The sequence below is a fragment of the Physcomitrium patens genome, chromosome 21 (assembly GCF_059467195.1).
Source record: "Physcomitrium patens ecotype Gransden chromosome 21, ASM5946719v1, whole genome shotgun sequence".
NCBI lineage: Eukaryota > Viridiplantae > Streptophyta > Bryopsida > Funariales > Funariaceae > Physcomitrium > Physcomitrium patens.
Window position 1 is genome coordinate 11479619 of NC_143430.1, and position 19018 is coordinate 11498636.

The 19018-nt window shown below is 31.6% G+C and overlaps 2 protein-coding genes across 5 annotated transcripts in view; one reads left to right on the top strand and one right to left on the bottom strand.

Annotated features, from left to right (window-relative positions):
• Nucleotides 1-389: 389 nt before the first annotated feature.
• On the bottom strand, nucleotides 390-6315 carry LOC112274438 (uncharacterized). Of its 4 annotated transcripts, none has more exons than XM_090245648.1 (6): nucleotides 5234-6315; nucleotides 4750-4817; nucleotides 2846-4530; nucleotides 1977-2661; nucleotides 1670-1874; nucleotides 390-1562 (listed from the first exon to the last, which is right to left on the bottom strand). In XM_090245648.1, exons 1-6 carry the CDS (start codon nucleotides 5409-5411, stop codon nucleotides 757-759), a joined length of 3627 nt encoding a protein of 1208 aa, XP_090101774.1. In that variant the 5' UTR covers nucleotides 5412-6315; the 3' UTR covers nucleotides 390-756. The 4 variants fall into 4 exon arrangements, with proteins under 4 accessions (XP_090101774.1, XP_073386062.1, XP_073386061.1 ...); XM_073529961.2 differs by having other exon boundaries at nucleotides 1670-1886; nucleotides 5234-6298; XM_073529960.2 differs by having other exon boundaries at nucleotides 1670-1886; nucleotides 1977-2670; nucleotides 5234-6298.
• LOC112273863 (uncharacterized) overlaps nucleotides 6183-19018 on the top strand; it is a 35997-nt gene continuing 23161 nt past the window's right edge. The window contains exons 1-2 of the mRNA XM_024502878.2: nucleotides 6183-6369; nucleotides 6892-6995. Of these exons, the coding sequence (XP_024358646.2) occupies nucleotides 6183-6369; nucleotides 6892-6995 (291 nt within the window). The remainder of the gene's footprint in view (nucleotides 6370-6891; nucleotides 6996-19018) is intronic.

Genomic DNA, 19018 nt, shown 5'->3' on the forward strand with positions numbered 1-19018 from the left:
TGTTTTGACCTTTTTTACTCTAACTACAGTAATACAACATTCTTTTTTTCTATTATTTTCACATTCACAGTACTTTGTTTGATTGTTTTTTTTTTTTTTTTTTTTTTTTTTTTGTTAATCAAAATCAATAAAGTTTACATCCCTCTATTCAAAAAAATTTCTACTCTAAAACTATAATTTTGGTTCATTTACAAGCGTTTTAAATCAGACATGAAATTTTCAAATATATTAGCATTTTTGAATGAGTGATTGATTGATTTATGTTATATTTCTTTCTGCCCTGATTCTTCTAATCACCATTTGTTACATAAATCAAGCCTTGTACCACACTCGTTCTCTAACCAAACCAAACTCTAAAGTTCAAAAATAACTGAGATTTTATATTCTACTTTCTTGGATCAAAAAATAAACTGCTTCATTCTTTTTTTTTATTATGCACAGTACTGTATAATGTGTTAAGATTATACATAAACAAAATACCTTTTGTTTCAAGCAACCCAAAATAATCAGCTGAAAACGTGACTTCGAAGTGAGGACTCAAAATGTGTGAAACACCGAAACATTCTTTTGGAGATAAAGAGGACCTTGGAGACGTGGACCCTACATTTGAGTTCACATGGTTGTAGGGTAACTTGAGTTCTCCTCCGCTACTGCTGCTGCTGCCACAAGTATTTGTTCGACGCAGCCAAGGTTGGCGACGTCCAACATCATTCACATATAATATCATGTAACTTGAAAAAAGGATGGCGATGACTTTCATGAAGTGAATAGCTGTCGACGAGGACCGCTTCCCCCCTCGAAGATATTTGTTAGGTGCCTGCATGAGCCGAAGCATTTTAGTTCTCTCACCACCTCGTCCATCAAGTCTTTGTAGATCATTTTCTCCACTTCGACACCGACTTCACCGACTTCTGTTCGGAAACCGGTCCACTTGGGACCTTGCGAGCCGAAATCCTTTTGCAAAATGCCTTGAACTGCATCGCAGATATCATACGATGAAGTGCAGGGAAGATCTTGTAACTCTTTCCATATAATATTCTCAATGCTCTGCCGCTTGAACTGGTGCTGCTGCTCTGTCCTAGCCCAAGATGGCTCGAGCCATGTCTCTGCGCTCTCATTTTCAGCTAGTTTCGTTGTCAGAACCTCAATTGTAAAATCGATCAGCAGCTGTCTGTGGCACTTGTTGAAGAGGTAAGCGTTTTCAGGTGCTTCGAATTTGGAGAGCCATTCATGGTGATTCTCATGGTTAGCGTATAGTTGTCCTGATACAAACATCCCGCTCGACCACTCCGCCCTGGCGGCTCCTGACATCACCAGCAGCTGGCCCACAAAGTCTGTGACCAAGTTGTCTCTGCTCAATGAAGAATTGATGCCTTCATCACACGAGGTAATGTGGTCAATCGGTAGGTGCATCTCCGCATGTAGGTCACGAGGTTCACCACGTTCTGCTGGAGGTACGTAAGTTACATGTTTTGTCTCAACGGAAGTTGAGGGGGTGATAGCAAACCGGTCCCCATCCTCAACTCTCGTTTCGTACTCATGCCCTTCGGATTGGTGTGAATCTGCATCAATCAAGGTTACGACGTTGAAAGACTTGTTGATTGTTGCATACAGTTTTTAGAGCCAAAACTCATTATGCAAGTATTCAGAATGATCGACTAGGGGATACCTTGAACATTAGTGGTGACAGGAGGACTGGGACTGCTATCCTCCGCGTCGAAAACGCTATTGTCCAAGACTGATACCGGACTGTGCTGGTCACAGCTTTCCAAACCTTGTTGTTGATCAGGAGTCTGCGTTTTCTCCGCTGGAGAACCTTGGGGCGCCTTTAGTTCATTAGGGGCGGCCTTGACATCAGAACAATCCTTCAATGTCTGCGAAGCAAACTGAGCACTGTCAATTCGGGCATATATCAAAGACACGAAGCAATTTCAACATCAAGGCTTGGTAGAGAAGGAGCTTGTTCATTGGCATGCCTGCAATTTTGCTCTTAACCTCGCCGGAGAGCTGTTCAAAGCATGTCGATCGACACAAGGATCGTGATCAAAGTTGACTACACTGTGGTCCATCGCTCCTCCGGCCGTAACTCGTGCTTTACATTCCTTTTTCCAATCCTCATAGTCCGTTTCTTTTAGGGCTGCCTCGTGTGCTGGAGAGTGAGTTCCTTCCGCAAACTTCTTCTTGTCTAGACGCGTCTCCGACGCAATCCTGTCTTCGACGTTATCCCGGCATGGTGTCGAATATCTACTTGCGGTTGGAGATGCAGCTTTGTTTGCAGTTCTTGAAGACCGTTTACGATGAGTGGTTTCAACTGAGTTTCTTGCAGTTTGAGCTTCACAGTTCTTCGCCGCCAAGCATTTCTTCAACGTGCCGTGAGACTGGCCCCTTAACGTCACAAGTGCAGCTTTTGACTCTTTCTTGTCTCTCAAATGAGGGGCTTGACCTCGAGGGAGTCTTGCCTGAGGCAATTGCGATGGAGTATTGCTGATGCTGGACATCGCTTTCACGGGCAGAGAGACCTTCCATGATTGGCCTTCTTCTCCTTGTGGAGGACGTCGCTGCTTTGGACTTGTCGACCGGGCATTATCTTTCATTCTCGGCAGAGGTCTTGATGATCGTGCTGGGCTTCTTATCTTTTCACGAACATGTTTCGCTGATCCCCTACATACACTTCAAACACAACCAATACCTTACAAGGAGCAAAGTACAATCGCCAAATCAGACGGAAGTTGCGGCAATATTCTAGTCAAATTCAAACCAAAAGCGTATCGTCTTCAATTGAGTCTGCTTGATTTTTTTTGGTGAAAATCATTAAATATTGCGAGGAGAAGGTGAGAAGCCATACCGGTCCTCATTGCTTAAACGGGTGCTTGTTGCTTCAGACCTCTCAGAGCTCTCCGATCCATTACATTTGCAATCTGCATGTTTGTGCATGGATGCAACTTCCATTTTCGTCGGAGAGGGCCTCATTATCATAATAGTCGCAGGGTGCTTCAGTGATGAATCCTGTCTGGTCGAAAATTTTCGCCAATCGTGTCCTGAATCAGCTCGATATTCGAAAACATTAACTTCGTCAGAATTCATCTGTGTAGGAATATTGCGCGTCACCCTATCAGCTGCCTCTCTGCTATTACTTCGAGGCAAATGCAACAATCCCTTCAATTGTAAGGTTTCCAAGATCTGGCTGAGAATTTCACGCTCTTCTGTAGCATTCCAGGATCGCAACTGTTGTAGTCGTTGCATAATATCATCGTGAAGGGGTTCGTGTGTTGATGTTGGACTTTTGCAGCCTTGTATAGTGAGCAACGGACCTTCCTCGTGAAAATAATTCTTGGATTTAGTTATCTTGCTCTTTAAGGCTTCACGAACTTCTTGCTGCCGTATCCTAGAGGGCATGCCATCCATTAGACGATGCTTTCGTGACAGATATCTTCCTCTGTATGAACCATGCCTGTACTCGTCGCATTTTCCATGTTCAGTGTCTGCTGAGAGAGATTTAGAATTCATGTCTGTTGCTCCTGCTTCTGTAAGGTCCATGCGTGTTGAAGGGACAGAAAGTTCCTCTAGTCCCATCAACCGCGCAACAACATTTGTGCCTCCACACCTGCCTTCAAAGTCGACTCGTCGTGTCATTTGCTCTCTTCGTGGAGACCTTCCACCAATCTTTGAAGCAGCAGCTGCTTGAGGCGATCTCCGAACATCTCCGCTAACAAGAGATCTGTGAATATAGGTTTTATCTTTTTGAAAAGTTCGAAAGGATTCCTTCAAATTCAGTGCATAAAGGGACTTTTCCAAGTCCAATGCTGCTTGTCTGGCAGCGTCACTCTCGTGCTTGTGAAAATTATTCAGATGAGAACTCCTATCGTCAACGAACTTTTGTCTCCTATCTTTGAAAGAGCCAACTCCTGGTCCTTCCTCCAATTCTACAGTTAGCCTAGAAATCTCACGACTATCAACTGAGCGTCGCAAATGGATGAGGTTCGACGTTATCCGCTCTCGTGCGAGAAATCCCAGCGGTTCCTCTATGCAATCGCTGTACACTTCCAAGCTTCTTTGCTCACCCAGCGAATTAGATCTTGGAAACTCCGCGCCTGCCCTGGCGGAAGCATTTCTTCCACCAACTGAGCGTGACCTTGCCAAATTCTTCAAACGTATGAGACCAGCCATCGTTTCTCTGCTAGAATTATCCACGGACACTCGCGACTTCTCTTTGTGCAACGAATTCAGCACAACGTTACGAATGATGGAAGAATCAGGAGACTTCGGGAAATTCTCATAGGAGGGTCTTCTATCCGAGGACATTCTGCGTTGAGCAGGGAACAGGGGAAGGTTTTTGGGATGCACAGGAGAGTGTCTGGGTGATGCTCTCCGCGGTGATGCTCTTCCAGGCTGGTTTTCGAAATAGAAGGAGACCCGGGAAGGTGGTATTTCTTCTGGAGGAATCTCTTTCTTGTTAATAGATGGCCACTCCTCCACTGACATGTTTGCTTCATACATTGCAGTTCGAGATCGGGCTGGCTTCGTTCCAGACTGTAAAAACCTCACAGCGGCACAAATGAAAAGCTTTTAAAGGATAGAATTAGCTCAACCGTCAACGGTATACAAAGAACTATCGGTGTGGAGGTTTCACTTCGTTTTCTAAGAAAACTAAACCTGGATTCCACATGACGTGAGGTAAGGAAAAAAATACGCAACTTAGTAGATCTGAAACGACGTTACAAGCGAAGAAGTGATACAGAGAAACCTCACCCTAAGATATATCGCTGGACTGCCAGCGTCATGCCTAAGGATATCATGCGCTTGGAGCGAAGTCTCCTCTGTAAACAGCAAGTTAACACAGCAATTTAAAGCTTAAAACCCGTGCACAAGGAATATCTGCTGAACCAATGATGTAGGAATACAATGTACAGGAGGATAACGTGAATTAGCCTGTGTTCTCGATCCGCACACAATTGCAAGCCTGCCACAGTTTTAAGACATTTGATTCGACCGGAGATCCTTCCTCATGTGCTGCATGAATTTTCAGTGACTTGCCGTCACCTCTCTTGACGAGCTTTCGACACAAAGACAGGACTTAAAACAACTGAACTTGTACGCTCCCGCAAAATAGTACCATCGCAGCAACATCTCTGCTCTTACAAAATGGATGTGCTGGATTCATAGTGCATGTACTCAGCACGGCAACATTGAGACAGATACATAGGTGAACCTTTGTATGTAGCAATGGCCTTACCGTGAACAGGTCGTAAGCGATTTGAGGTTTTGCGGTGACCATTTAAAGTGCACTGACAGTGAAAAATCTGCAATAAACCTGCCAAGCATCCAATCTGCTTCTCAAACGTGATTCGATTCTCGGCCAATGTTTCCAGTAGCTCTGGTGGATCTTCCGCCTTGTCTGCCGCCATATTCATCAGATATACTCTCGCTTGTATTCAGAAGTGTGATTCCCCTTCTTCCTCAATGAAATTTCATGAGACTGCACTTTGAATCCGGGGTTTACCTCAAGGGCACGGGCATGGACGAGCATTGGTAGGTTTCAGTCGAGAACCAACCAACGCTCGTTGTGTAAGTTTCTCGTGAGCTTAACAGCTACCCGACCCGCCAGATAGACTCCACATGCATGGGTTTGAGCACTGCTGGAAGCAGCTGACAATGTGCGACGCATTCGAGCCACAATCTCTTCGAATTGAATCATCAGCAAATAACACAAACTCCAGACTCTGCATGTCTCTCTCCAACAATTCCTAGAAGCTAGCAACCCGATTCCCTCCTCTCATAGTCTTCTGCACGGGACTAACAAGAGGCGAAACAAGGAATTTCATAACTACCGATACAATCCCATGAAAAACCTCCACAGCTCATTCTTCAGCTGTCTATAGACTCATAACTCCAGCTTCTGAATCCAATCCGGGAACGTCAGTGACTTCCAAGAAGACATCCCATATACACAGCTGAAAATATGCGCTAAGCAACACAATGCAGGGCAGACCTCACAAAGACTCAACCAACACGGTAGCTAACCAAAACTCGTGAAGTCTATGCACGCTAAGCGCTCATGAAGTAACCCGTCGTAGATTTCAGATGGCAGAAGCTCAAGGGCAGTAGCGCGAGCGAGAGGGAGAGGGAGAGAAAGCGCGCGAGAGAGGTGAATCAGGACGTGCAGCGAAGGCAGCGAAAATCTCATGTGCACACTTCAGAGAGCAGGGAGGACGGACTGCAACTGCAGAGCAGAGCAGAGGCACGCGGAGCGCACCGCAGAGAAGCGCAGGGGGGGTGCTAAAATGAAACGGTGGCGTCTCCATCGGTCCTCACCCATACTGGCGCCATCGCTGCAAAACTCAGCGGGGATTCAGACACTCATACGGTCAGGTCAGCACACAAGGCGACGATGAAGCGACGGCCTCTGGCCTCAAACCCTTTTCACACCTACCGCTCTCCTCCTGATTCCAGCATCTAATACCCCATGTGGCTACTGCCACTTCACATCAACATAGAAGCTTTAAGAGAGGGGGGTGGGTGGGTGGGTGGAGGGGGGGTATGTGTGTTTGTTTTTGGGGAGGTGAATAAGGCCACTCACTCCAAGCATGAAACATCTGGGGGCCTCATTGTTATCATTTTGTGCTGCTGTGCACAGCCAACACCAAAGCTGTGGCTATCCAGTTTCATTCCTTACTATGTACTCCTGTGTGCCAGCTCTTCTTACCCCCCCCCCATATTCATCCCTTCACCCATAAAATTCTGTCATATCTTGCACAATCATTGCATAATCCTTCTTGAGCTTCACAAAACCCTAGAATAGTAGAATGTGGGAAATTAGGGTTTCAGCCAGTATTTTATTTTTTGTTTGTATTTTTATTTTTTTGAGTGTTTTTCTAAGCATATATTTTGCAGTCATGGTGCTGGCTGAGCATCTGCTCCAGCATGCAGTTTTCCAAACTGTAAAGTGCTTGCCACTAGATTTTGTTGTTGTTGCTCCTTCTGAGGAGGAATTCCATGTGTGTGTGTTGTTGTCCAAGGACAGGACTTGTCTTTAAGAGCTGGTTGCATTTTGGTCAGAGATGCTTTTTGTTGAATAATACTGGGAGCATTTATGCTTCTGTTGTAAAATATGCTTCAGTTTGCACTTCACTGCAGTTCAATTTTTATTTTTTCTTTTGATTTTGATTTTGGTTTTTAATGTAAAGTGAGATAGTATGATTCCATTTTTTTGTTTTAATTTGGAAATAGTGTTGCTTGATGGTCATGGGACAGTGATAAATCTATTTCATTGAACCTTTCCTTTTCATGTGCATGTACCCAGAAAGATTATAGTGTTTCTATGTGCAAGGAGTTTATTTTATGCTTTAAGTAATTGTATGGAGTGCATAAAAATTGTTTACAAATATTGATTTCACATGGTTATAAGTGAAATTCTTTCATGGTTTATTGGCTTACTTTATGACTCTATGTGTATCATGTGTATGATAGGAATACACATGTAAACACTACTTTTCATATGTGGTGACAATTAAAAATTTCAAAGAAAATTTTCTCAGTTCTCAGCTAATTATAAACTGAACTAAAAAATAAAAAGAATAAAAGAATAAAAAGTTTCATAGCAGACTATGGGGGTCAAACTTTTAAAACTAAAATTTCTAGTTGAGGGGAAATAAGAAGAAAAGAATTAAAAAATTTAAGTTGATATAACAAATCTGCAAACCTGCCAATCTGCAAATTAATGAATGAAATAAAAGTAATACTAGATGTGTGTATGCATGTATGTAGGTGTCAAGGTAAAAAAACAATAAAAATAAAAATATGAAGTAAGAAACATTATGTGGTTACCCAAATTTCATTTTGATAAAAATAATGTACAGTTGATGACCCTAAATATGTATAAAAGTAAATTAATATTGAACACAACACTGATATTTATAAATTGGAATATAAATAATAGAATATCATCTTATTCTAATCAAAATACACATCAAACATGGTATTTACAAATTTTAGTTCTATATATAATAATAATAATAATTACTATTATTATATTATCTATATTTTTAAAAGTTAAAATCAATAAAAATTTAATTGAAATTTTATGTTGGTGATTTTTTTTTATTGTTGAAGACTTACTTACATGCCATCAACTTTATAAATTTATAGAAATTGTATTTAAAGAGATCTTGTTCTTAATATTTAATTTAAATTTTTTGTAAGGAAAAAGAAAAAGAAAAATTAGATATCAATGTCATTCACAAGAAATACTATGTTTTTTGGTACAAGGACAAGAACTTTTACCACATCTAATAACTCTTTATAAATAAGATTTTTTAGATAAATTATTGTTGAATATTTTAAATAATTATTTTTAGTATCTTAATTTTTTAATAATCAATAAATAAAATAACATAAAACTGTACGAAAAAAAACTTTTACATTTCTAATGACCTTGTAAAATTATTTATAGTCTTTTAATTTAATTTTAAATTATACTAAAATACAAAATTATAATGATCATTAAATCAATATTATTACAACAATGAGTATTATATCATCAAAGTTATACTTTTGAAAAAATTAGTTATATTAAAACACAGTCATTTGCTTATACAATTTATAGATTACATTATGCTAAATATTATTTTTTAAACAAACGTTGAATTATTTGTATCTAAAGTATGTCTATGCATGCTTATATAGAACAATAAGAAGTATGCCTAATTCTATGGTATTTTTTTAACATTAGTAATCTCAATTCTTTTTAAGTCATTTTTTTAAGATAGGTAGAACTTTGTGATTGTTGTTACAAGACTGGTTGATAATCAAAGTAAGATTCTTTTATTTACATTTTAATACTTGTAAAAATTAATTGCTGATATATGCTGTATCAAATTAGACTTATCTTAGAATTAAAGAGCATAACTTTCTTCAGCATTCAAGTCTTTGGAATTATAAGGTGGGTGGTAGTAAAAATAAAAATAAAAATAAAAAATCTTGTTTATAGGTAGTACCTTACTCCTTATCTAAATTTTCTAAAATAAAAATATAATATTTAAAATTAAAAATCGAGCATATTTCAACGCAAGGCTTCTTTAGATAAGATTAAATTAGCCTTTTTTTTTTTTTTATTAGCTACGGTCAAACAATAAAAGAAATAAATTAAAAATTCTATAATCATATTTATTTAATCTATATTCATTTAGAGTGAAATAACAGTCTTAATTGGCTAGATGCTGTGCTAAAAGCATAATTTCTTCCATTTTCATTTTCAACTTCTTACAAACCACCTTAATAGTCATTTATTTCCTATGCAACCAATGATTATAATTGCAAGTATGGAGTATCTAGCTAATTTTTTCTATTTCCCTAATTAAATTAATATAGTTATATGACTCAATGTGTCTTGTTTCAACAATATTTATTGCATCCTTCTTTAATTGTATATGTTTTTAAAATTTACTATCTAATAATTTAGTTTTTACTGTAAAACCAATGTATAGTCAATTGTTTTGTATATAATTTTTTTTATTACAAAAAAAACATCATTTTTTTGCCAATTCTGAATTTTAATATTATCTATGAAAAATTGAGTTTTTATTTATTTTCTATAAATTTCAACTTTAAACTTTGTAAATTATTTTTAAATTTCATCTTTATTATTTTCTTGTAACTTTTTTTAATTACTATTTTTTAATTTATTCTTAATTTTTATTTCTAAACTATGTTTATTATTTGGCATTACAATATTTTCTTATTTACTCATTTTTATTAGCAATATATATATATATATATATACTTGTAGTATAGAATCCTACCACAACAATTATTTTTCTCATAACTAAGATCATAGACTTTATTCAATATACTTACTCATGGTTTTTATAAGACTGTAATTGGCATTTAAATCATTAGATTTTATTTCTTTCAATCTAAATTTACATTAATATTTAATGTGTTAATTAACATGTTAACGTGTTAATTAATTAATGTGTTAATGTGTTTAATGTTTAGAACTTCTTTTGTTATACAAATTTATTATTTTCTTACTAATTTGTTTCTATGGTTTCACCTTCCTATATCCTCTAAATTAAAAACAAATCATAATCTTGTTCTACTTACACTAGTATTTTTTACATATTGTTTTAAATTAATTTCAACGATTTAACTCTATCTCTTCTATTTCTTAATTACTTAGTTAAATATAAGAAGTTTTGTACTAAAATTTCTAAAACATACTCATTATAATATATTAATAATTTCAAAAGAATAATGGTATTGTTTTAAAAATTTTATAACTTAAAAAATTAATAAAATATATATAAATCACTAAAATAAGGTCTTCTTAAATGTTTTATTTACTCTAATAAAAAATCCTTATTATATACAGTATATTTTATTTTATATTTATTCTAGAAGTAGTATCAAATCATCCAAAAATATGAGTTTTATTTGAATAATTAAAAAAGTAATAAAATTTAAGACAATCAAATATTAGTTATTATATTAAGTTAAATTAAATTAACCTATTTTATACCAAATGCGGTCTAACCTGGCTTCTTGATAAATATTCTATTTAAACTTCTATACTTATTTGCTATCAATTTATGTTATTTTACAAATTATAGTTATATGTTAAGAAAATAAATAATTTCTTTTTAAATCTTATTTTTGACTTTCTCAGCTATTCATTAGAGACTCATATATCAAAACATGCCAAGTTCTTATTAAAAGAAAATATTATTTTAAAAAAAAAGATAATATCAAAAGTAATATATATATATATATATATATATATATATAAAATTTCGAGATATTTTAAGATAAACATAAATATCATTTGAATATACTTAATTCATTTTGTTCAAATGTAATTCGATATTATAATATCTAGATAGATTACATAATTCTAATAAAGAAAAATTGATATGAAATATAACCTAGAATAATAAAACATATTTATTATCTACTTTGATAAAAAGTATTATAATTTTTTTTATAAATATATTATATTTATTTAACATAGAATTTTAATAGATTATTATTTGTATGTAGTATATTTCAACTAAATATCTTAATTACTCTTTTATGTTAAGTTGATATTTTAATCATTCTAGAATAAATTACAAATTTATAATTTTTTTTCAATTTTTTTATAAAAAAAGTAAAATCACAAATTTATGAAATTATATTTATATTCTATTAGAAGCACAAAAAGAATAGAAAAAATATAATAGATAGAATAAAATTAATGTTTATAGAATATTTGGATTATATTTAAAATAATTATAAGATTAGACATGATATATATTAAATCTAATCTAATTCTTAAATAATTATAAGATGGTCTTTTAGAATGTTGCCATGTAGATTAATTATAAGATGGTCTTTTAAAATGTCGCCATGTAGCTTTTAGTTAGATAGTATATATGGATGCAAGAGGTAAGCCTTCTTCACTCTTATCAATGCCTTTCTAGTCCTTAGTCTTGTTTGAAATTTTTTTAATCTTCTTGTCTTTAGTAATAGATATTTTAATTTCTAATATTATATTAGTTTTGAGTGAATATCTATTCTTTTTTAATTACACGAGTGTATATTGAGTTTTTAGTTCCTCAAGTTTCATATCCTTAACAATTTGATAAGAATACCAATTCATTGTTTTTTTTTTTTGTTTTTAGAAGAGAGTGGACTATTCCACTTCTATTGTTGTGTTTTGAAGGTTGTAGACTATCTACCTTTAATCTAATATTTTAATTTCCTAATAATAATTTTTTCCTTAAAGAAAGAAGACTATATTACTTTGTAGAAATTTTCATTTGATATTAGAGGTTTCGGATTATCCTCCTTTAATTTGATTTTTAGATTTGTTTAAGTTGTCTATGGAAGAAAGAATGATGGATGCTACTCTTTGCAAAAGTGAGAATAGATTTGTAACTATTTCAAATCTTCACAAGATTATCAACACTCTTAAGATAGAAATTTTATATGTTTTTAATGTCAATTATAGAAATAATATTCCAATACCTATGAAAGAAGCCAATAATGAAGTTCAAAGTCTACACCAAAAAACTATATAATTGAAAGAAGTAAATAGATTAAGTTCACAATTAAATCAAAGAAATCTTGTTATAACAAGTACAAGGGAGATAAGGATAAATATATTAGAGAAGTTTGATGGAACAAGATAAAAATTTCAAAGATTTCTACAACTAGTAAAGTTCTATCTAAGATTGTATCCTTCTCAATACTCTGATGGATTTACTCAAGTTGATTTCATATGTGCACTTTTCTCTGAAAGTGTTCTTTTCTGGTTTGTATCTTTGACTAAAAAAGATTCATTACTATTATATGATTTAAATTCATTTTGGAAAGTCTTCATGGCCATATTTGACGAAAGTGATTAGAAAAAGGTAGCAGAGATCAAATTCATATCTTTACAATAAAGATCACCTTTAACTATTATATATACTATTGGATTCCAAAACCTCACTTATGGTATGAATTGAAATGATAAGGCCCTTATCAATCAACTTTAGTATGGATTATAAAATAACATTAAAGATTTACTATTGACAATGTTAAGAGTAGACTCATTATAGCAATTTATTACTTAAGCCATTGCATGCAATAATCAATTCTTTGAAAGATGCTTAGAATAAAGATTTGATTAAAGAGGTACAATCAAGTCATGCTAACAACTTTTAAGTTTACAAAAGCTTAATCATCAAGACTAGAACCTATGCAAATTGATATGGTACATTTCAAACTTCTTCCAAAGCAAAAAAAGACTCAATGCTATTAAAAAGAGTTATGCTTATATTATAGAGAACCTAAATGTAATACTCAACATTTTCCAAGGAAGCAACACAATCACAAAATAAGGAGCTTGGTTGCCAAATTAACAATGTGTTGAAAAATTAATTTTTTCAATTATAATAGGAATTGTATAACTAGAATCTTGTGTAATATCTAATGAAGGTCTTATATTCTCTTCAAATCTTTCACCTTATTTTATGATAGAAATTTTTTGAAGACCAAAAAATCACAAATTCTTAGCCTTATTAGATTAAAGAGCCTCAACTTGTTTTATAGATAAAGACTTTATCAAAAAATAAGAAATATTATTAGATAAAAAAACTAAATTTGTACATATAGAAATAATAGGTGGTCGTTTGTTGTCTTTTGGAGATATTTTCCATAAAATTATTCATTTAGATGTAGCAATTAATGGTCATAAAAACTTAGTAATATTTAATGTAATTAAATTTCTTTTTAATCTAATTATTTTAGAATTATTGAGACTAGAAAAATATAATCTTCAAATAGATTGGAATTTTTATAACTTTGATTTTTTTTAAAGTTTAATTTAAAATTTTTCTAATCAAATAGATAGCCATAAGTCTAATATGTCCAAATCTTTATTAGTAGGTGCAAGAACTTTTATGCATGTTGTAAAAGAAGAGCCAAATTTTGTTATTTATGCTATAATTATTTTTTTTTGAAAAAAGATTTCAAGTATCATTCCAAGCCAATAGTTAGATTATCAAGATATTTTTCAAAAGAAGAATGAAAAATTCTTTCGAAGTATTGTCTCTATGATTATTTTATTGATCTTTAAGAACAAACTTAATCACCATTTCAACCAATCTATAATTTATCACAAAATAAGTTGCATACACGTAAGAAGTATATTAATAAAAACTTGACCAAAAACTTTATGTACCACTTTAAGTCTCTAGAAAAGACTCATATCTTATTTGTGAAGAAAAAAGATGGATCTTTACAAATGTATGTAGACTATCCAAGAATCAATAAGATTACTATCAAGAATAGGTATCTTCTAATTTTGATTTTAAGATTTTTTAATTAATTTAATCAAATAAAGATTTATACAAAAATAGACCTATAAGGAACATAGAACTTGGTATGCATTAAAGAAGGAATTGAATGAAAAATTACATTTTGGATTAAATATGGAATTTTAAATATAATGTCATGTCTTTTGGACTCACAAATATATCAACTGCTTTTTAACATCAAATGAATGATGTTTTTTGTGAGTTTCTTAATAAGTTTTTTTAAAATAACTTAATTTATTTTAAGAATATAAAATAGTATAAAATTCATATTTATCATGTATTATAAAAAACTAAGAAATTTAAGGTTATATGCTAAGATGAAAAAGAATATATTTCATACTATTAAAGTTGATTTTTTAAAATACATCATTTCAAATGATGGATTTATAATAAATCTTAAAAAGATCCAAACTATCATAGTTTAGAAGATCTTAATAACAATCAGAGATGTATAATATTTTTTTGAGATTTGCTAATTATTATTAGATCTTCATTAAGAACTTTTTTCAAGCTGTAGCTTATCTTATATATTTGATATGAAAAGAAAAACTTAAGTGGAGCAAAGAAGCTAAAGCATCTTTTTAAGCCTTGAAGATATCATTTATTTTTGTATTAATCTTGTATAATGTGGAATTTTTTAAGGCATTTTTTATGGAAACAAATACATCAAACTTTGCCATAGGCATAGTTTTGTCACAAATGGAAGCCAATAATAAGCTTCATCTTATAGCTTTCTATTCCAAAAAAAATTTCAAGAACGAAGATTAATTATGAGATCCACTGCAAAGAGCTTTTTGAAATTATAGACTCATTTTAAGAAGAACGTCACTATCTTAAAGGTGCTTCCAATCTAGTAATTGTATATATGGATCATAAGAACTTTAACTACTTTATATCAACACAAATTTTACATCATTGCCAAGCTTATTGGAGCATGTTTTTCTAAAGATTTGATTTCAAAATCACTTATTGATTTAGAAAACAATAAGGTTTGAGAGATGTTCTTTCTAGACGTTCTTATCTTGTACCAAAAGAAGGAGATACATCTTTTGATCAACAAAAAATAATTATCTTGAAGCCAAAGCATTTTCATCTTTGAATAATGAAATTAATATTAATTATTGATTTAATTTTTTTTAAGCAAGTTCAATCAAATATGTCCTTTGATTCTCTTATTCATGATATTAAAAATAATTCTTCTAAGTCTTATGATACTTCTAAATTTGAATTCAAAAACAATCTATTCTATTTCAGGAAAAAAAATATACATTCTAGAAGACAAAGCATAATTATGTGTTCCAAAGCTTGTCACAACTTTCCAAAAATCAAATATTTTTGATACAATAAATATTTGAAGCTATAAATTTTTGGTAGCCTCAAATATAAAAAAAAATTAAAGATTTTATAAAATTAAATGATGTTTATTTAAGATCACAGACTTTTTGTCATTGACCTTATGAACTTCTTCAGCCATTACATATTCCAAAATAACCATGGTCTTCTGTTTCTATAGGCTTTATTATAGATCTTCTAATCTTAGTTTCTTATGATCCTACATTTTGATAATAAATTGATTGATTAAGTTGATATATTTTGTACTATATATAAAATCTATTATAAGTAAAAAAATAGCTAAGTTTTTCTTTAAAAAAATCTATTGCTATCATAGATTTCCAAAGAATATTATATTAGATAAGAAGACATATTATATATCAAGAATTTGGAGAGTTTTTTAAAAAAAATTGAAAGTGGACATAAAACTATCTTTGATTCTCTTTCCTCAAATTAATGGCCAAATAAAATAAGTGAATTAAGTTTAAAATAATATTTGAGATATACTATCAATTATTAATAAGATAATTTAATATTTTTTTATCATTGGTACAGTTTGCTTATAATAACACAATACATTCTTCTATTCAAAAAATATATTTTTTTGCCAATTATGGTTATTATTTACAATTTGATACTTTTGATTTTTCAAAAGTTGATAATATTGCACCAAAAGATTAAACAAATTACTTGTCAAAACAATATAATATGATTGTTTAAAGGTGCAACAAAAAGAAGCTCAAAAACAACAAAAAAATTAATATGGATGCTTATGACAAGGAACAACCTCAATTCCATGTTAGTGATAAGATATAATTACTTTGTCACAATATCAAGATTATTCATCTTTGTGATAAATTGGATTACTATAGACTTAGACCATTTATTTTATATAAACAAATTAATCTACTTGCATATCAATTATACCTATTAGAATTCATGAAGATTCATGCCATATTTTATGTATCTTTTCTTGAACCATATAAGATAATAGATATACCAAGAAGATGAAAAATATCACCTTATGTCAAGGACATGAATTAAAAGAAGATGAATGAATTTGAGAAATCTGTATCAAAAAAAATATATCAAAACAGAAATAAAGTAATATTTATATTTAAAAAAAAGCTCAAATGGCTATTGCCAAAAGACAAGGAAATTAGAGACTCTTGAATCTAGACTAGAAGCAAGAAAGGAGTTGTCAAGAGTGAAGAAGGCTTCACTCTTGCCTCTATATATATTATCTACCTAAGATCTATATGATGACATTTTATAGGACCTTCAAAAATGTATTGACTTTACATGATACATATCTTGACTTACAAGGTAAGTTTTTTATATGGCTACCACATACTTAGCTTGTTCCACAAGCTACCAACATATGTGATACATGGATAGCTTGTTGACCAAGTTTCTAACATCTCAATCAACTACAAACATATATAAAGTCAAAACAACATCTAAGAAGCTTTTAAGAAGCTTTTCTAAAAGGTATTATAAAATTAATCTACTTTTACCTAATTCTATTAATTTAAGCAATGATTACAATAGATATATATTTAAAACATTACTTCTTCTTTTAGGAACAAGTTCTATAAGGAGCAATGATCATATGTTAAAGAAGTCTAAGATGCAACAAATTGTATTTACTACATACGCTGATCTTTGTTTTCTTTGAAGGTAGTTGATAGGTCTTCTTAGCCATCGATAATGTTCAATTCTAGGATAAGAAGACTATCCTATGATTTGATCATTGTTGAAACCTTTGTAACTTCTTTCAAACAAAATATTTGTAATACCATCAGTAGTCATGCCTATTTCGAATAAAATTACCAAACATTGAAAAACTTTTCTCAAGTTGTGATACCAAATGCATTCTATCTTGCCATCCATTCAAAGAAGAATATGTTGTTCTTGAAGGTCTTCATCCCTATTATGTCATCTTAAAAGCTATAATAATTATAATGTTTCATCTAATAAGTCAGCAAATGATGGCTCTTGAGTTGAGTCTATCAATTGTTGGTTTTCTATCTCTTTAATGCCATAATTATATAGAAATTATAAAGATAGAAGATAAAATATAATCTTTTTTAAATTTTATTTTATTTATAGGAAAGATTTGATATCCTTCATCTTGGTTTTGATGGATGTTGTTGATGAAAAGCCTCTACCATCTTTTCTCTATTTATAAGATTATTTGCTGGCTCTCATGTGCATTCACTAATATCATATCCATATCAATAGATAAGATATTTCAATTTATTTCAGCATCGCCTTGAATCTACAACTTCTTCTACTTCAAATTCTTCATTATTGTTTACTTTTATAGGAGGAGGTGGAGCTTGTCCTCTTCTTGGTATGTTCATAGTCTTGTATGGTTCAAGAAGAAATACAAGGAAGACATGATGGAACTTCATTCATTCCAATAGATATAATCAATAAGCAACTGGATTGATTTATCTATAAATAGAAAAAAATCCAAGCCTGCAATAGTCCAAATTATTACAAAGATAAGTAGTCTTAATATTACAATAAAGTAACCATACATTGTCACCTACATTGAATTATGGTTGTTCTTTTCAACATGCATCCACATTGATCTTTTGTTCTTCTTGAGCTTCCATTAATTGCACCTTTATTGTTGCATATAGCTCTGACAAACGATTTCCCAAATCTTTCACTATAGGATTATCAACTTTTAAAAAGTCAAAAGTATCAAGTCATAGATGGTTACCATAATTAGCAAAGAAAGGTGTTTGTTACATAGAAGAATGCATTATATTATTATAAGCAAACTTTGTCAATAGCAAGAGGATTTTCCAATTGTCTTGTTAATAATTGATGGTACATCTAAAATATTGCTCCAAAACTTAGTTTATGTATTCTATCTAACCATCAATTTGAGGATGAAAAGCCAAAGAAAGCTTTATGTCCACCTTTAGAATCTTAAAAATAATTTTTAAAAATATTGATACAAATTGAGTCCTTGTATCTGATGTAATATCTTATGATAATCCATGATATTGATAGATAATATTAAGAAAAAACTTGGCAGTTTCTTCACATGTGATAGATTTTGTATATGATACAAAATGTGTCATATTGATGAAATGATCTACTATCACAAATATAGAATCATACAAACTTGAGATTAAAAGATCTATAATAAAATCTATAGAAATAAAATACCATAGTTGTTTTAAAATAGGTAATGGCTAAAGAAGTCTATAAAGTTGATGACAAGGAATTTTTGACCTTGAACAAATGTCACATGATTGAACAAATTCTTTTACAACCTTTTATATTTATGACTACCAAAAATCTTTAGATATTAGCTCTTAAGTCTTATTGTGTCCAAAATATCCTATGGTTGAAAAGTCTTAATGTGTTAGAAGAATATATAAATATGTTTCTATTTTTAGAAAATATATGCAACCTTCAAAATAAAGTAGGTTATTTTTGAATTTAAACTTGGAGTTATCACAAGACTTAAAAGAAGTATTTTTGATATTATGAACAAGAAGATTAGAAGACATACTTGATTGAATTTGTTTGAGAAAAGTTGAATCAATAGTCAATGTTGATTTCATTGCTCAAAGATGAATTATTTTGGCTTCAATGAAATTATCTTTTGTTGATTAAAAGTTGTATCTCTTTTTTTAGGTACAAGATAAAAATGTATAAAACAATCTTTATTATTTTTTTATCAATAAATGATATTAAATTCAAAACTTAATAAAGACATGCTCCAACAAGCTTGGCAATGATTCAAAATACGTATTGACAAGAAATACTAGAGGTTCTTATGATTTATATATATAGTGACTAGATTGAAAGTGTCGTCTAGA